The sequence below is a fragment of the Sturnus vulgaris genome, chromosome 2, assembly GCF_052056855.1.
Source record: "Sturnus vulgaris isolate bStuVul1 chromosome 2, bStuVul1.hap1, whole genome shotgun sequence".
NCBI lineage: Eukaryota > Metazoa > Chordata > Aves > Passeriformes > Sturnidae > Sturnus > Sturnus vulgaris.
Window position 1 is genome coordinate 41,230,433 of NC_142244.1, and position 16,821 is coordinate 41,247,253.

The following is a 16,821-nucleotide window of genomic DNA, read 5'->3' on the forward strand; positions in this document are numbered from 1 at the left end:
GTAAAGCAGCTTTGGCTGGCAGCAGCATTGTGCACAGGAGCAGTACACGGGGGTGATGCAGCACAGCCCCCTCTTTCATTGGCACCTCAGTGAAGAGTCCCACTGACTTCACCGGGATTACATCCAAGCCAAAAGACTACACATGAGGGAAAGACTCAAGGGGTCTAATTTTCAGCACAAATATTTCCTGCCATGCACCAGTGCACCATAGCATCATGTTCTTCCTTGCTCGGCCTGCATTTAAGCAGCAGTGAAGAGTTTTCAATCTCCTTCCCCAAAATGTTCTGAAGGTTAATGCCTATTGAGTGCCTTAAAATACTTGGATGAGAAAGGGCTGTAGTAGAATACAGGGTCATTGAAGCATTTTGATGAGAAGCTGTAGCTTAATTTCCTAGCATTAAACTGCCCAAGCTGTGCTCACAGCTTCCTTCCAATCAGGAGATGGGGGCATGCCACAGGACAGCAGCTCACTTCAGCAAACAGATCAGAGATCAAAGTTACACTATTACTTTTCCCGTTTTAATAAAAGAAATAATCAAGAGCTATATGCAAAACCACCTTTTTATTGCCACTTACACAGTTTCAAATATTGAACATTCAGATAAGCAACTATCTGTGTTTATGAAGTTTGTTATTAGTTACTTCACCATAACCTGGCAGAATCTCCCTGTCCAAATTCTGTAAAATTCCATCCAGCAGATCCTGAAGTATTCACTTTGCATGTTGGTATCTCGCACCAAAAAGAAATACTTTTTGAGTGAACTATATAGTGGTTGATGAAAAAATTATTACACAATGTAGGCTTTCACAATGTCACTTTTTTTTTCAAAATAATTTGAAGATTCCAAGTAAGACTTCTTTTATTCAAAAAATAAATATATCCTTTCTGAATCAAAGCACTTCATATGACATTAAGTACAAAGAAGAAATGTACTTCTTTGGAAGTTCTGAAATAGACATACAAGAGCTCATGGGAGCAACATTATCTGTAACAGTGATAAAAGCTGAAAGCTGATTTTTTACAAATTTATAGCAGAACACGATTTCCTTTTACAATATAGAGCTTCAAACAGCTTTAAGAAAAACACCATTTTTAAAAGTCTGAAAGGCACATAACTGGGCCATAAAACGTACTGGCACATTCACTAATACGTTTTATGTTACATTCCTAAAGAGAATCCATGGGACCCTAGCCAAGAGAAAGACTGAAAATACCAGCAAGATTCTTTGCAAAGTACTAAAAGAGTGGCAGAGAGTTCCTTTTGGCTCTTGGTAAAATTAATATCCCAAAGCTAGAGAGTCTGAAAAGCTGCATCATTCAGTTGTATTTGGACGAGTCGCTACATAAACAAAAACGACAATCAGCAGTACTACGACAGCCAGTGTGGGAAGCACCACGGTGGTGATCTGTTGCCGTGCCTCTTGCATTGCCTGTTTTCTCTCCTTTTTGTCTTTGGAGGTCTCTTTTTTGGGTTTTCCTCTAAGCTGCCTCATCCTCCCCTTTGGATCTTTTTTTTTGCTGAAATGTGGGACCAAAGGGAGTGGAACAGCAGAAGATTGTCCAAGGTCTTTTGAAACAAGAGGCTGAAGAATTCTGTTGAGTGGTTGGCTGCACAAGAAACTGCAAAAGAAGGAAAACAATTCTTTTGAGCAAGAACTACACATATTCCAGTCATTAAAAGCATCTGCAGCTCTACTTGGTAAATCATCCAGTGCAGCCTCTTTCAAGGAAACAGAATCATGGAATTCAGCTCATCCACATAACACTTTCCCAATAAAAACCAAAGCAGCTCATCATGGTGTGTATCAGTCCAAGAACCCTGAACTTGTACTCTGTTAAGCCGGAAACAAAGCCCGGCACCATACATTTTATTCTCCAAGACAAACAAAGTAATGCAGCTAAAGACTTCATGAAAATAACCTGAATTAGTCTTGCATCAACACAGGGTTCCAGCTGCCCCTTTTTAAAACAGCAGGAGGCTCCTTGCTCAGGGGCTGTGGCTCCCACAAACCTGCAGAACAAGGAGGGGCAAGCATACACCCTGCCACAAGCATTTATCATCAACAACAGGTATGTATTGGCATAAAGGGTATTCCAACGGGGAGAAATGGGGAGAAAGAGCTCCTTAATTTAATACTTCTGGTTCTGCTGCCACACAACTAAGTCTAAATCATAACATGACTCAGTGCTGTCATTGTTACTGCAGCTGTCATTGACAATAGAAAAGAAGCCCAAGTGATTACGAGTCTGCTAACAAACCACTGGTGAACACAAGCAGACATCAATAAAGTGGAAGGTAGTAGTTCTAAAGCATCTCCTAGACAATTTTTAAATACAAAAGTATCTACAAAGTGAGATCAACAAAAACACAGCACGGTATGAAAGCCTCTCTGAAATGACAGTTAGTAGGGGCTTAGTATTTCCATACCCAAAGTTTTTTTGCCCCTGAGCTGCCTGGAGCTGTGCAATTCCCTGACTGCACAGCGAGGGTGGATGCCAACAATTAGTTATATTCTTCTCCACCACATCCTCCAGTGCTGCCATGGCACAACAGCTGGACACAGGCCACATGTAAACAAACAGAGATAGGAAGGGTAATAATTACTGATATCAAATACTAAGTTGAATTGAAGTAAATTATGAACTCAAGTTCTTCCATTATGCTAATATACTCAGAATAAAATGTATGTAGACATTAGTGCGTTACTGCAACTTCGTCTTTTCTTTCCCTCTTCTTTATATCAAAATGTAAAGATGATTTTAATGTGCTGCTGTAGGTGAGGAGCATATGTCAACAAGCAAAGGTGCAAAGCTAATTTCACCCCAGACATGATTTTCTCTTCATGTGTCATCTCTGGTTAATGCTACAAGTTGTCTTATGACTACTTTTTTGAAAAGCAAGAAGAGGTTTCACTCGGAGTGAGATACTTTCTTTTGGTGTTACCACTCAATCTCATTCATCAGCCTGATCACAAAAGCAAAATGGAACTAAAAACACTCACAGACAAAACAAGAATCCTCACCTAGAGGTTGAAAAGCTGCAAAGGACTTTTCATCCTTTCTCACAAGTAACAACCTGCCTGCTGTGAACGTCATCCAGGCAATTACTTTGCATCATTTAAGGTACAATATAGAATAACTCTGCTTAACTTGAACTGTCTGTCATAGCAAACCTGTGGTACTAGAAAACCAGCAACAAGGCAAAGAATCAATACTTGTGACTTTTTTATATGGTCCATCCTGGATGCAATCTAAACAAATAAAACCAAAGCAACAATAAAAACTCCACTCCCAACAAAAAAAAAGGCTCAAGCATGACAAGATCTCAGTGTTCAGCTGGATTCATCAATTCTGTATCCCCTGCCTATACATCTTTCAGGAAGTTGTTTTCTGATCATAAACTTAGCAAATTCAGCTTGCACTCTGAGGCAAACCCTTCATTTTGGTTTTGATAAAGCACAAAAGGGGAATTTTGGTGCCTAGGATATTTTTCAAAAGAGGAAACAATAAAATACAAATCTTAAAAATAATCAATTCCTTCTGCATGGTACAGCATTAGAATCAAAATATGTAACAGATTTAGAAACCAGAAGTGGTCAATGAACTTTGTGATGGGGAGGTAAATAAGAATTGGATGGAGCAATTGAGCAACTAAACACAACACCCTGTTCCCATCTTTTAATCAAATGGGCTTTGTGATTTCTAAACTTCCATAACTTTCTTCTCAGCAAATCCTCAACTCTCCCTGACTCAGGGCAGAGCTTTTGGTATTACACCACCTGCACACCATGGGTTTCTGTTTTGGTTGTGCTGTTTATCACTTCTCTAACTAACTTCTGAATTTCCTCTGGGGCAAAACAAATTTTTTACCCCTTCCGTTTCCATTCCCTTTCCTGCTCTGCTCACAAGATTTATTACCAAACTCTAGAAAAACTACTATGCAAAATAAAGTTTTACATTTGTCCTTTGGGATAATTAGCCAACCAGAGCATTTCAGGCTGTATTGTGTATTATTTTCTGTTTCCACTGTTAATGTACATCTGTGGATTTTGTACCTGGATTACCCACAAGACCTAAGAAGTGATGGACAGTAAAAGCCTCTGGGACTTTCTGTGTACCACAGTAACAAAGAGGAGTTGCCATGAAACCAATCTCTCTAACAATAAATGTATGCCTTGGTCTCTGCAGCATCACTTACTACCCAGACATTAAAAACATCAGGATGGTTTTTTTAAGTCTCTTTTGAATGAATATTTCATTCTGAAGCAGAATTATACCAAGTTAATTACATACACTGGCTAACATCTGACAGCTTAGAACAAAAAGCCTTCCCGCAAACGTCAGCACCACTTGAATTGCAAGCTAACACTCTCCAGTTTGGGAATCTGGCATCAATCTCCAAATACATTTCCAGTAGACTGCGTTACTTGGCTTTGCTACTGGCAGAGATGGACTAGCACAGAAACTGACCCAGAGTTTTCAGAGAAATGAACCATAGGATTCATCTTAGCTGAACCATAAAATGGAAGTGGTGAATCTCTGCAAGTTGCTGCCAGGGTCCTGCTGCCACCAGGTGCCCAGCCATGATTGCCAGGATTGGACAGTTGCTGCAAGAAAGAAACAACACTTTTTCACAGGAAAAGTCCAGGATGTTGTAGATTCTGCTATGTTCATCCTGGAATGAAACAGCCCTGAAAAACCCATGCTCAGCTGGATACAAGGAAACTCTACAGCCCATGCTGTACAAGCACATTCAGAGTGCTTTACACTGCCAAGCCTCTTACCAGCCCCCATGGACTTCACTGACTACTAAAAATTATGGGAAGAAAGAAACAGATCCATAAAGCACATCAACGCAGTGACAGGGGCAGGATTACAACATTAGGGTCTTGTTCCCTGTGGCGTGCACAGTCCATGAGAACAAATTATCTGACATTACTGAGCTACATACTCCCTCAGCCAGCAACCACCCTGCCTATGCTCTGGGAAGGCTGAATGCCAGTGAAGAGAGGAAGGAAGTAATACAGCATTGGGATGGGTGTAATTAACAGTCTCATTAGCACTGGTAATTTAAAACATCTCAGAGCAAGCCACTATTAAAAGGTCAGTGAGAAAGTGATGTCCCACAGGTACTTCAGTCTTGTGCAAACTCGAACCTTGGACCAGCTGCAGAAGAACTGGAAGCTCGCCTTTCCTCCTCAGACAGAAGCTGAGTCTCCTTTCCATGCCAGTCACTGCCTCATGCTGCACACATCCCATGCTCCTAAGGCTACTTCCCATGGGTATTAACTGCTCAACTGGCCCAAACATCTGCCAAGGGGGAAAGCAATCACCAAAATGGTTCAACTACTGCCTTAACTGGAAAGCCAGCAACTCTCTCAACTGGGACACAAGTAGAACACTAACTGAAGGGATTAACACTCTAGCAAAAGTTGCATACCTGTAGTCCACAATGCTAGTGCAGCCTGGCACTAGCCATACATGGTAATGTCACCTCACTTTTATCAATTTTGAAATTTAAAATTCGATAATAAAATTGCATGGGGTGATGAGGTTATTTTTAAGTTCACTATAGCAAAGTTTCACCCAAAAGCAGAAACCTGATGGCTAGCAAGAAACAATCTTGATGGCCAAGTCAAGAAAATGAGTGTTGACTTAGTAAAGCTGTTTGAAACACCCATCTCACAAAGCCTACACCAGCTTGATATTGAAGGGCTAAGGTTTCCAGGAGGAGAAAAAAACAGTAAAAAATATCAGGCTACTGAGGAGAAACCTAAAGACATTGTTCTTCAACATAACACAAATTCACTAATTTAGTATTCTGGGTTGCCTACTAGAGCAATTACATTCCTCTTTGCCTATCACAAGCATTGCTTTTTATATACAAAAGTGTTCTTCGTTCTGTGTTCTGGGTTAAGCTGCTCTGAACCGTTTCTGCAGAACTAACATCAAAACCTAAAAACATGAATTGGTGGACGTAGAGAGTGAAGTCACTCATACTAACGCTGAAGTATTTGCCAGCATCTTAGACCAAGCCAACTGTGGCTAAGCAGGATTATTTTATACCAGAAGACTGCAGTGGAACCTGTAGGGACTGATATCCTTCAAAATATATAAAAAATCTTCCAACCACATCTGTGCCAGTCTGCCATCTCGTTTTTTTAGTAAAATTAACCCTAACCTTCAGTAATCTGCAGTTAAAAGCTCCTCACACCACGCAAGGCTATTCCTGCAAGTTTTGAATGGCAGCCTTGACTCAAGCTACACCAGTGTTCATAGAATATTGCAAATTTGCATATCCGTCCACATGCAACACATGCACAAAAGATTTTGTTTATCTGCACTAAGGTAATTGCATGTCTCGATTTCTGAAGAACCTACTATCACTAACCTTACAGCATGAATGTATTAACCATGTTAAACTGACTAATTTTTCTCCAAATCTAAAATTACAAATGTATGCAAGCCAATTTGGCTCAACCTGGCTTCATGATCCTGCTACTGACACTGCAACATTCCTGGAACAGCAAAACAACTTGAAATTCAAACAAACAATCTGACAGGAATAAATTTTTATAATTTAAATTTTCCCTTAGGCGTATGGATGTTACTGAGACATTTAAAATAAAATCAAACAACAAACCAGCAGACAATGCAGACACACATTATTCAGACTGCCTGCCAGCAGCTGGAAAAAAGTACACAAAACATCTAAGCAGACAATACTCTTCAGATTATTTGAGCATTAAAAAAACCCAAAACCACTAGTTCTCAATCACCAAGACACACTAGCATCAGAGTTGAGAAGAACCCAAACCAACAAACTTACCAGCTTGTTACTTATTTTTGCTGCTGGACTGATTACTTCAGGGTCATGCAGCCAGAGTTGCTGCATGGAGGGTGGAAGAACCACTGGGCCCAAGAGCTGCAAAGAGGAGGAGGTAGGGAACCCAAAGGGCAAGGGGCAACCTGGTCAGCAGGGAACCGCTGCTGGCACCGTCTGGTCATTAAAACAAGAGCACTCCCCATCCTCATGACAAAGACCATCCTTCCCACCAGCAAGGACTGTTCCTTGAGTGCTGCCATAGCCCCAGGCTATGGCAGAGCGTCCTCTCCTTGCACAGTCCCAGCAGAACAGACACACGGGCTGTGTGCAGCCAGAGCAGCAGTGAAGGGCTTCCTACACACAAAGCTTTAAACCCCCTTACCTCACGGAACAGCTCCCTGCAGCCGAGGCAATGACCACTGCAGGGAGACTGCAGCTCCTGACAGAGCAGAAGGAACCCTGATGTGCTGCCCCAGCCAGCATGGGGAGCCCAGAAGCCACAAGTTAGCTGAAACAATATCATTCTTATTTCCATCCTTAATAAAAGTGGGGTCTAAGCAACCAAGACACTTTATTTCCTAGCTTTGAAACCAGGCAAATGTTTTGGGTTTTTTTAATAAATGACTGAAATGCATGTAAAACTGTTACACAAACCATGGGTACTATTTTAATAAAGGACAAGTCTTCTTTTAGGCTACCCCACAGAATCACAGAATTACACAATCAACTAGATTGGAAAGGACTCTGAGATCAAGCCCAAGCTGTGACCAGACATCACCATGTCAAATAGACCATAGCACTAAGTGCCACATCCAGTCTTATCTTAAACACTTCCAGGAACTGTGACTCCACCTCCCTGGGCAGCCCATTCTATCGTCTAATCACCCTTTCTGTGAAGAAATTCTTCCTACTGTCCAACATGAACCTCTCCTGGTGCAGCTTAACACTGTGTCCTCTTGTCCTGTCACTGGTTGTCTAGGAGAAGAGACCAACCCTCACTTGTCTACAATCTCTTTTCAGGTAATTGTAGAGAGTGATAAGGTCAACCGTGAGCCTTCTCTTCTCCAGACCTCTTCTCCATGGAATACAGATTTATTTTTTTTATCATTACTTCATAACTGATTTTACCTTGAGGTGACACATTTTGGATGGGGGATTTTCCTTCCTGAAATTCTAAGGTTTGACCATTGCAGGAATCGCATCATCAAGGTCACCAATTTCTAAGGTGTTTTGGCTAGATTAGACATGCAGCCAGAAGGGAATTTTGAGAAGTATTTCAGTGGGAGTTTGGAAAACATGTACAAGCAGGAATATATGCTTGCATAGAGCTCTAGATGAGGTCTCCAGAGAGTACAGTTCTGTACACAGCCTTTCCATCCACCGAGGTCCAACTCTATTTTACCTCACATTTTAGTTCTGACAGATAGGTAAAAAGAACAACCCTTACATCTTCTCTGGAGAACATGTTCATCACTTTGTGTGGCTATTACCCGGGCTGAACTTACAGCAGCACTTGGACCAGTTTGCATCCATCTCCCACACAGAGACAAAAGCTAAACCTGCTCCTGTGTTTGTATCAGACCCATTAGGCACCCAGCACCTTGCAAGCCTGGCTCTATGCAGGAAGCCTTATGGGGAGAAAAAAAGGCAAAAAGCTTGATTTAATAGCTTTTAGGCAACTGCAGTAGTAAATGTCCCGCAATATTTCCATCACATGCAAGCACAATTATTACACTTCATTCTTAACCCTAAATGTAAAACTATATTTTTTTTAAAAATCATTATTTTACTGGTTCTATGTAATCACTTGTGTGAGTGAAAGAGCAAAGATTTGCCAATTTGACTATGAGTTCTGAACCCTAAAAAGACTGGGCCTTCCAGGCCCAGGATTAGCAAAACACTTAAATCCTAGTCACATCCTCCATTCCTCTCCCAAACCTCCCCAGACAACCCACTCTGAGCAACACAAAAGCAGCTCCATGACAAAGTGAATATTCCAGCTACAGGAGAGCTTTTTACGGTACTGGAATAGAGTTCTGTGCAACCACTAAAGAGGGGAACTTATTAATTGCTTTAAAAAAACTCCTGATTTTTAATTTGTATGAGCCATCCCCTAACAAAATGAGCAATGACTGCAGCAACAGCCAAAAAAATAACTTTCCTTCTCCATGACCAAAATGCATCTGGTCACCAATTCCTTTTAAACTGAAGCTGCACAGCAGAATTGATGCATACCTGAAGATAATGCTTGCAATGCTAAATTTGAGATCTTCCCTTTCAGTGACACTGTCATGATTTCAGTCTGCTAAAAATGAAGAAAAGCATTAAGAGAAAAAATTTTGCTCTGTGAAAAATGGATTTTCACATTACAGCATGAAGCCAATTCTTAATATCATAAAAATTTACCTCAGTCTATTTGACTGTAGCAAGGAATTGCAATTAGCAAATAAAAAGAACCCTGTTTTCAAGGGTGAAAGCTTTTAATTATACACATAGCAATATGGAACTATTAAGATTCTGTTTGAAGTCAGTTTAACATCATTTTTTAGTGAGAGGTGGTGACTTTTTTTCTAAAGCTAAATTGACCCATCATTACTGCAACATCACATTTACTGTAAATGCAGCTTTGAGAGTCTCCAAACTACTCACAGCATTTGGAAAATGAAAGCCATCACTGAATGCTGCCAGAAAGTCAGAGAGAACAAGGCCACCAAAGCAGAAAGCTATTTCCATATGATTCTCACAATTCTAAGGACTTGGGTATAGCAAGCAATCTCCATCAGAAACAAAGAGCTGCAGATCTCTGCATTTGGGGAGGCATTGATAAAGAGAGGCCAGGCGACCTGCAGTGCTATCCTATCTGCCCTGAATGCAGCAAAGAAACTGAGCAGAATGCAATTAAAACAAAGTAAATAAAAAGGCAAGTTGTTTTGCTCCATGCACAGGTGGATAAATAACCTGTATTTTTCCTGGTAGAGAACCAAAATCAAGACAACTTTCTTTTCCAACAGGCAGTCCAATGAAGAAATACAACTAATGTTCACTGAAAACACAAGAAAAATAAACATGTGATTTCTGCCACTGCATGAATTAAAATCCTAGGGGAGGCTGTAAAAGAAGAGCTTGCCACTCTGCATCTCTACAGCTACAGATGATCTTGTATATAAATGCAGTAAACCACAACATCTAGCATATGACTTGGTATTATGTGTTTGCTCAGCTGTTTTCATAAAAGGTAATTTTCTCAGCTGTTCCTGACAAGACTCCTTTGGATACAAAACATTTATCTTTCCAGTGTATTTACAGACATTCACCCAGTTTCTAAACAGCTACACTAAATAAATAACAAACTAGTCAATGGTGTCAGAGCTTCTCAAAATTTAAGTGCTGCTTTCCCAGATCAACCTTTGGCATCTGCCAGAAGGGGCAGCAACAGGAATCTGCTGTAAAAACAGTGTTTCTGATTCCAGTCCAGCTGCATCAGCCCACCCAGGTCTCGAGTGTCACTGCTCACACCTTAAGCTGAACTGTCACCAGAGGGTAGCAGCGCTCGTGTTCTGAAATGATGACAACCTGGATAGGAAACACATGAGGTCTGATTGTTGCTTCCCCTGCTCAAACGAAGGCATTCCCAACACAGTCCCTCGGTGAGACAGCATCACCATAAATGTCTTCGAGACAGATGCCCGAGGCATGTGCCAGGCACAACGCCAGCAAGTCCGAAGCCTGATGTTACAGTTTTGTAATGCAAACTGGAGAGTTGAGGGACTGTCGCTGTTTTTCATTACAATTCTACTGTCTTTAGAACTTTGGCACTGAATTTTCAGTGCAGGCTAAAGACTGGCAGGCAGAAAATCCTTGCCCACAGCAAGCAATGATGGAATGTTAAATCTAAAACCACACAAACCACACAGGCAAGAGCTGAGCCTGGGCGGCAGGGGTGCGTGTGTACACCTGTGTGTGCACTGGAGAGGGGAAGGATGCAGTGAGTGACAGAAGAGAAAAGCTGGAAGAACAGTCCAAGATAGCACAAATCTAGAACATCCAGAAACGTGTACTTCCTGACCACAAGACAATCTGTGTATGGTGGATCAAAACTATTTGTGAAACAGTTTGTTTCTTCAGAAGGCACAAAGGGAAATCTCGCTCTTCTAGCTCGAACATACAGAACTATCTGCCACAGGAATAAGCGAGATGGATGTGCATTTGGGCTCCTGAAATCCCCTTGACAGTCCCACAGGGGAAAATGGACAGCACTGCACTGACAACAGCACTTACCATTTTATTCTATACAGTATTAGAGGTATTCACAGATTTAAAGCAAGCCAGATGCCATCTCAGAACATACTGAATGAGGGGTTCAGATCTCAAACTCACCCCCTTTGGGGCTTGTCTGAAGTTCTGGTTTTTCAAGCTTTTCTTGGCACAAATAGTTTTCCAGTAGGAGGCTGAGGAAAGACTGCTGGCAACATGCCTGCCTCTCCCTGCTTTTACATGTGCCAGGGAAGGACTGCATGACATTGGAGAGTAACTAAATCACACAGAAATCGACCCAAATACAATCGATGAAGTGGGTACCTGTTACTCCCCTACTTACTCACTTTCCAAGCTTTGTTTTAGAGCTTATGCAGTGCTCCATTTGGCAGATTTCATTCCCACCTCTGCTACTTTCTACACAGTCTCATTTGATCTGGATAATCAAGTTATCAATGAATGAAATAAAAGGCTCCACCTTACACTGGAAGAGCATTACAGGTTTAGGCTAGAGCTCTTCCTCCAGCGGCCAGAAATCGATACCTTTCCCAAATTCCTTTCAGTTACATAAATGTTCTCAACTTCAGTGTGAAAACAATGCAATCAGGACACCTTTTTTTTTAAGGGGGGGTGGGGGGAGGGAAGATAAGAACTGAGACTTGCAACACAGGATGGGTGGGGAAGTTTTTCTTCCTACTACTGGTCTCAGTAAAATCTCATTCTGTTTACTCCCCAGCTTAAATCTGAAGTCTTATTACATTTCACTAAACAATTCCACATTATAATAAAGCAGTTGGCTTTTCCTGCCATGATTGATAGACTCTTTGCAATTATTTAAGGAGAAGGCACATAATTACATACAGCTGGATTAAGCTGATCAAATCCCTGTTAGTGTCTGTCAATATACACATAATAAGACAGTGTGACATTAATGTAAACTAATTTAAATGCAGAAAGTTTAATTAAGACTTAATAAAATTACAAACAGGAGAAGGTTTTGCACAGTCTAACCAAAGGGAATTGCTCAGCAAAGCCACCCTATAAACACAAACCTGTTTTGCCTCATCAGCTCTGCAACACTGGCTCTTGCACCATCTATTTATATATTCCTATTTACAGTTCTACTGCCAAGACTTTCCCTCAGCTCAAAAACTTGAAAGCAAAACCAAATGCTGTGGAGCCATATGTGTAACAGAGTCCTGAGCAAGCCCAGGTAGTCAGAGGAGGATGTCTCAGAAGTTCCTCTACAACATTCAGCAACCAATCATTGATCTGTACCACAGTTCAACACAGTACAGTACGAGTGACCTCCTTTTAAAGCACTTACCAAGAACGAAACATCACCTCCCCCTATGCAACACCAATACCATTCACCCCTCTCATCTAGTCCTGTACAGCCTCCTTTTCCACTCAGGTTGTTTTTAAAGCAATCTGCTACATTCATAGCTCTCACAGAGTCACCAGTGATACAGGATATTGCATTAACCCCAGTAAGTTTAGTGGAAGTCTAAGCTTCGCTCCCTGCTGTATTTTTCCAAGGATAGCCATGCTCGTGCACTGCCTGAGTTGTCCTTTTCCTGATACTCTTAAGGACGTGGTTGCAACTGATGTCCTAATGATAGGTAAAATACACTGAATGTCTAGTATGGCATACCAGCCCTTTGTGTAAACTAATGCTTACAATCCATGCATGCATACCCATCCATCTGGGTATGGGTGCCACAAGTCCAGTTGTCTACACTCGTTCCCTTTACCCCTTCACTCAGTGATAATGCCTCGTTCTGCATATGCACGTTACCACCATTTCCAACCTAGATGCCCTTGTTGTTTCTGTACCAGGCAACTTCCAATTCAGTGAGCCAAGGAGAAGGGTGCAGCAGCTACACTGTGCCACTGCAGACCTTCTCTCCACCATAAAGGGTGCCTGTGCTTTGTTATTAAAAGTAGGATAGCAGATCTTGCACAGAGCAATTCACTCCTCCCCAACACACTTATTTTCCCATGCTAAGATTTCCTCGTATCCTCCCTGCCAAATTAAATCAATTTGAGTATCTCGTTAAAGAAAAAACCATTGCAGATTTTGATCTATTTTTATTAGTCTGCCAGTTGAACCTGTTGCTCTGATCTGGTTTACTTGATGATTCCTTAGCTGCTATGCTCAGCTACTTCTCTGTGGAGGCCCTACAGTGTTTCAAGAACATTAGAAAGTTCTGAATAAGAAACAGGATCCTCACCATGGCCTTATCCAAAAAGGCTGCAAAAATTCTGAATGATTCCATTTCACAAACACAAATGTTTCCTGCAGAATGAGGTCTTGTCAGCTGGGGGAAGAGGAAGAGGGAAATAACAAAAAACCTGAGAAATGTAAGCGCTAGAAAGGATTACAGGGCAATCTCCTGGAAAATATATTAAAACTCAATACCATATTAAAACTGATGAAAAAAATTAAGCCCTCCTGTGTTCAATCACATCTCTCCAAAGCTCTTGGCCAACATCTCCATGTTAGAGACAAATCACTGTTAGATAACCTTTTCTGAACAAGTCTATCACTTATTCTAGTTTATGTTCTGTTTCCTTTGGCAGCACAGCTACTTAAGTCATCCTTCTAATCCAGAGCCTCTGGTAATTTTTCTTTTCTGTTCTAGGGCAATTCTTCAAAGCATCATAAAGGCAAATTTAATAAGCACCTCAACTTTTGCTTTCTATTTATAATACTGCAAGCACTTGCTGCTGCTGAGATCTAAGCACATATCTATCTATCTTACTCTGCATAGACTGAGTCAGATTAATCTTAATGGTTTCATATTTTAAAGCAATTTCAAGAAATATTGCTCCAAGCTGCTGGGTGGAATGGTTGTGGGTTTTTTTCTCTTTGGAGTGTTGCTTTTTTTTTAGGTTTGGGGTTTGTTTTTTTTTCCTTCATTCCTTTGTTTGGGGTTTTTTTTTGTTTGTACTGTGGTACTGCTAGTTCTCCCCACCTCCCTGTTTTTATTAAGATACTGCTGACCAGCTCTTAAAAATACAACTCATTTTGCTTCCTTGTTTAACCAGCCACATTTGTGTATTTTATATATCTATGATTTTACTGGAGTATTCAGTAGATCTCTCTTGTCAATTCAACAGCAGGCACTCAACAACCAAACCAAGTTGCTCCCAACAGTGGAAGTCAAGTCAGCACGGGGGCTCATGGATGGTTTTGGGAGCTGTGCATGTGCAGAGAAGGGGTGTTTAAAGGTTCCTGCCATGATCCAATACATGTAGGGTTTGAATCACGTATAATTTGACCTTCTCTCAAAAGAGAGATATATTAGTTTTTAATCTTATCCAAGTGCTTACAAACAACAAAATGACAGCTAAGGCTACACAGTAGAGAAGTTAAGTCCTACATCTGACCTTTCAAGAGGGGCTGAGGAATCATGTCCTTAGGCACCTCCTCAGAGCCTGTCTTCCACAGCTTACAGACAGAATATTAATGGCTGCACCCTGGGCTGTGGACATCCTGGTATCTACAACAGCAACACTGACCTCTCTTGCTGTTATTTCATATGACAAGATGACACATAGGAAGTTTAATTCAGTGGGGGGAAAGGAAGAAAAAAATTAAGATGCACTGCAAGTAGGTGAGCAAGATAATGAAGCCCAGATAGAAAGTGCAGGAGAGGCCCCTTAGTGTGCAGAAAAAAAAGAAACTAAATGAAAACAAAGACAAACCAGCATACAGAAGAAAAGCTGCATGGAAGTAAAATAAAGACTGAAAGAAGTGGATGGAAGAGTCCATCCATCAGAGGATACAGACATCAGTGATGGGTCTCACCCGTGCACTGTGTATCTTTGCTTTTAGTGGCTGACAGCTGAGGTTTGTACTTCTCATCCATCTCCTGCCTAGATATTTAGGTGTGATGGAGCAGCCTCCTCCATAACCAGTCAGGAGACCTCATGGAAGACTTCACAGGATACCCTGCAGACAATTTAATCTCAAAAGTGACTCTCATTCCCTGCAGTATACAACATGGGCTTTGTAAAGTAGGATTTTAAGCATTGCCATTAAAAACACACCTCTTTCACAACAAAAGAGTCTGACTGCAATAATGGCAAGATAGCTGTCAACTTCATGACAAAAGCATGCTCATGAATGTGTAAACCAAAGTTTCCAAAACTGGTTTTAACTGCATTTGTTGGAAAATTAAGCAAATGGAAAGGCTCAGAGACAGGAAACATAATTCTAAGATAATCAGTAGTATGCCCTCCTCTTACTTATCAGCAACAAAAGCCAATACAGACATTATCTTGGGAATCCATCGATTTTTTAAATTTTATCTTAACGTGAGAAGATGACGATACAGATTTCCTCAGAAAATAAACGAGGCACAGGGAGACCTTGCTGTCATTTATAAAGAGGAGATGCCATGTATCCTTCATCTTCTGGCTGTGGATTCCAAATCAGTGTCCCAAAACATCTGTAACCTTCATGTGTTCTCATCTTTTTCACAATTACTTCTTATCATGTGGGGAGGTCTTGAACTTTTGCAACAGCTGTACTGAGTAAATCAGCTATAAACAGACATGCTATTGATACCCCAAGCCAACAGCTACTCATGATTTCTAGTCTTTCAAGCGAATAGGACAACTTAAAATGGCAAACATTGCTCTATCTACTCATCCATAAATTAGGAGTGACAATTGCAGATTATTACTCATTCACTCAGAGCGTTTGTTTGGCCCTGAGAGAACTGGCTTTATTCCAAGAGCTGGCAAACATTGGTTAATATACATGTAAATGTTTTATTTCTCTTGGAGTAGGCAATTTCACAAAATGAAATACCAAATTAAAGATGACCTCAGTTCTTCTGCTGATGCCTGTCTCGGATGCAGTGCTGCTGGAAGCCTTTGCAAGCTTTTTCACACCAAGTCAACAGGGAAAAAGACACCTTTTCTTTTCAAAGTGAGACGATTTCACTGTGGAAACATGAAAGCTTTTATATAAATATTAATCACCACATTTGTCCTGGAGTTAAGTGGATGGAGACTGGCTTATATAAGGTTGCAGTACTGACTTGAAAACAGTGAGTGAGATGTACTGAAATGGTTCTGCAAATACTGCTCCAAACAAGCTGCTCCTCTATACAGGAATTGTGGTGCAAGAAGTAGATTAGTGACCCCAATATTTAATCTGACGGTACTATAAAATAGCACTTCACTCCTGAGAGTGAAGAAGGGGAATTTTGTCCTTTGAATTTCTGATGTAAGTGTAAAGAAAAGAAAAATTCTAATTTCCTCCAAAACTTCAATTAATTTGAACTGGGAAGAAGAGACGAGACTACGACAAGGAATGGAGGTTCAACACAGAGGGAGAAATAAACTAAGTATCTGAGCAGAAAACCAGGCAGTAGTTTAAAAGAGCCTCTTATTAACCAGACTATAAACCTATATATTCTAAATAATACCAAGTGTATTTACCTATACTCCTGAGCATGGGTCACCAAAACACAAGAGAATCAACAAGCAGTTCCTGTGCACTCCGAGGAGAGGAGAGTATACACCACCTCCAGCAGGACTCTGAGAAGCATCTTTTTCCTACAAAGGGCTGGAAGTATCAGATCTGCTTACTCCTCCTAGGATGCAGGCCATCAGCTTGTATTGCTTACCCTTCTTTCCTACAGAGAAGTGAGATTTCTTTTCACAAATTAACGAATATTTGAAACTTGAACTACAAGTACACAGTAGACTTCTGAGAAAAGGA

The 16,821-nt window shown here is 40.9% G+C and overlaps 1 protein-coding gene across 3 annotated transcripts in view; it reads right to left on the minus strand.

The window, feature by feature from the left end:
* Window positions 1–543: 543 nt before the first annotated feature.
* SMCO4 (single-pass membrane protein with coiled-coil domains 4) overlaps window positions 544–16,821 on the minus strand; it is a 28,474-nt gene continuing 12,196 nt past the window's right edge. For all 3 annotated transcript variants that reach the window (XM_088159377.1, XM_014877546.2, XM_088159378.1), the window contains exon 2: window positions 544–1,621. In XM_088159377.1, coding sequence (XP_088015503.1) covers window positions 1,315–1,494 — 180 coding nt within the window. In that variant the 5' untranslated portion in view covers window positions 1,495–1,621 and the 3' untranslated portion in view covers window positions 544–1,314. The remainder of the gene's footprint in view (window positions 1,622–16,821) is intronic.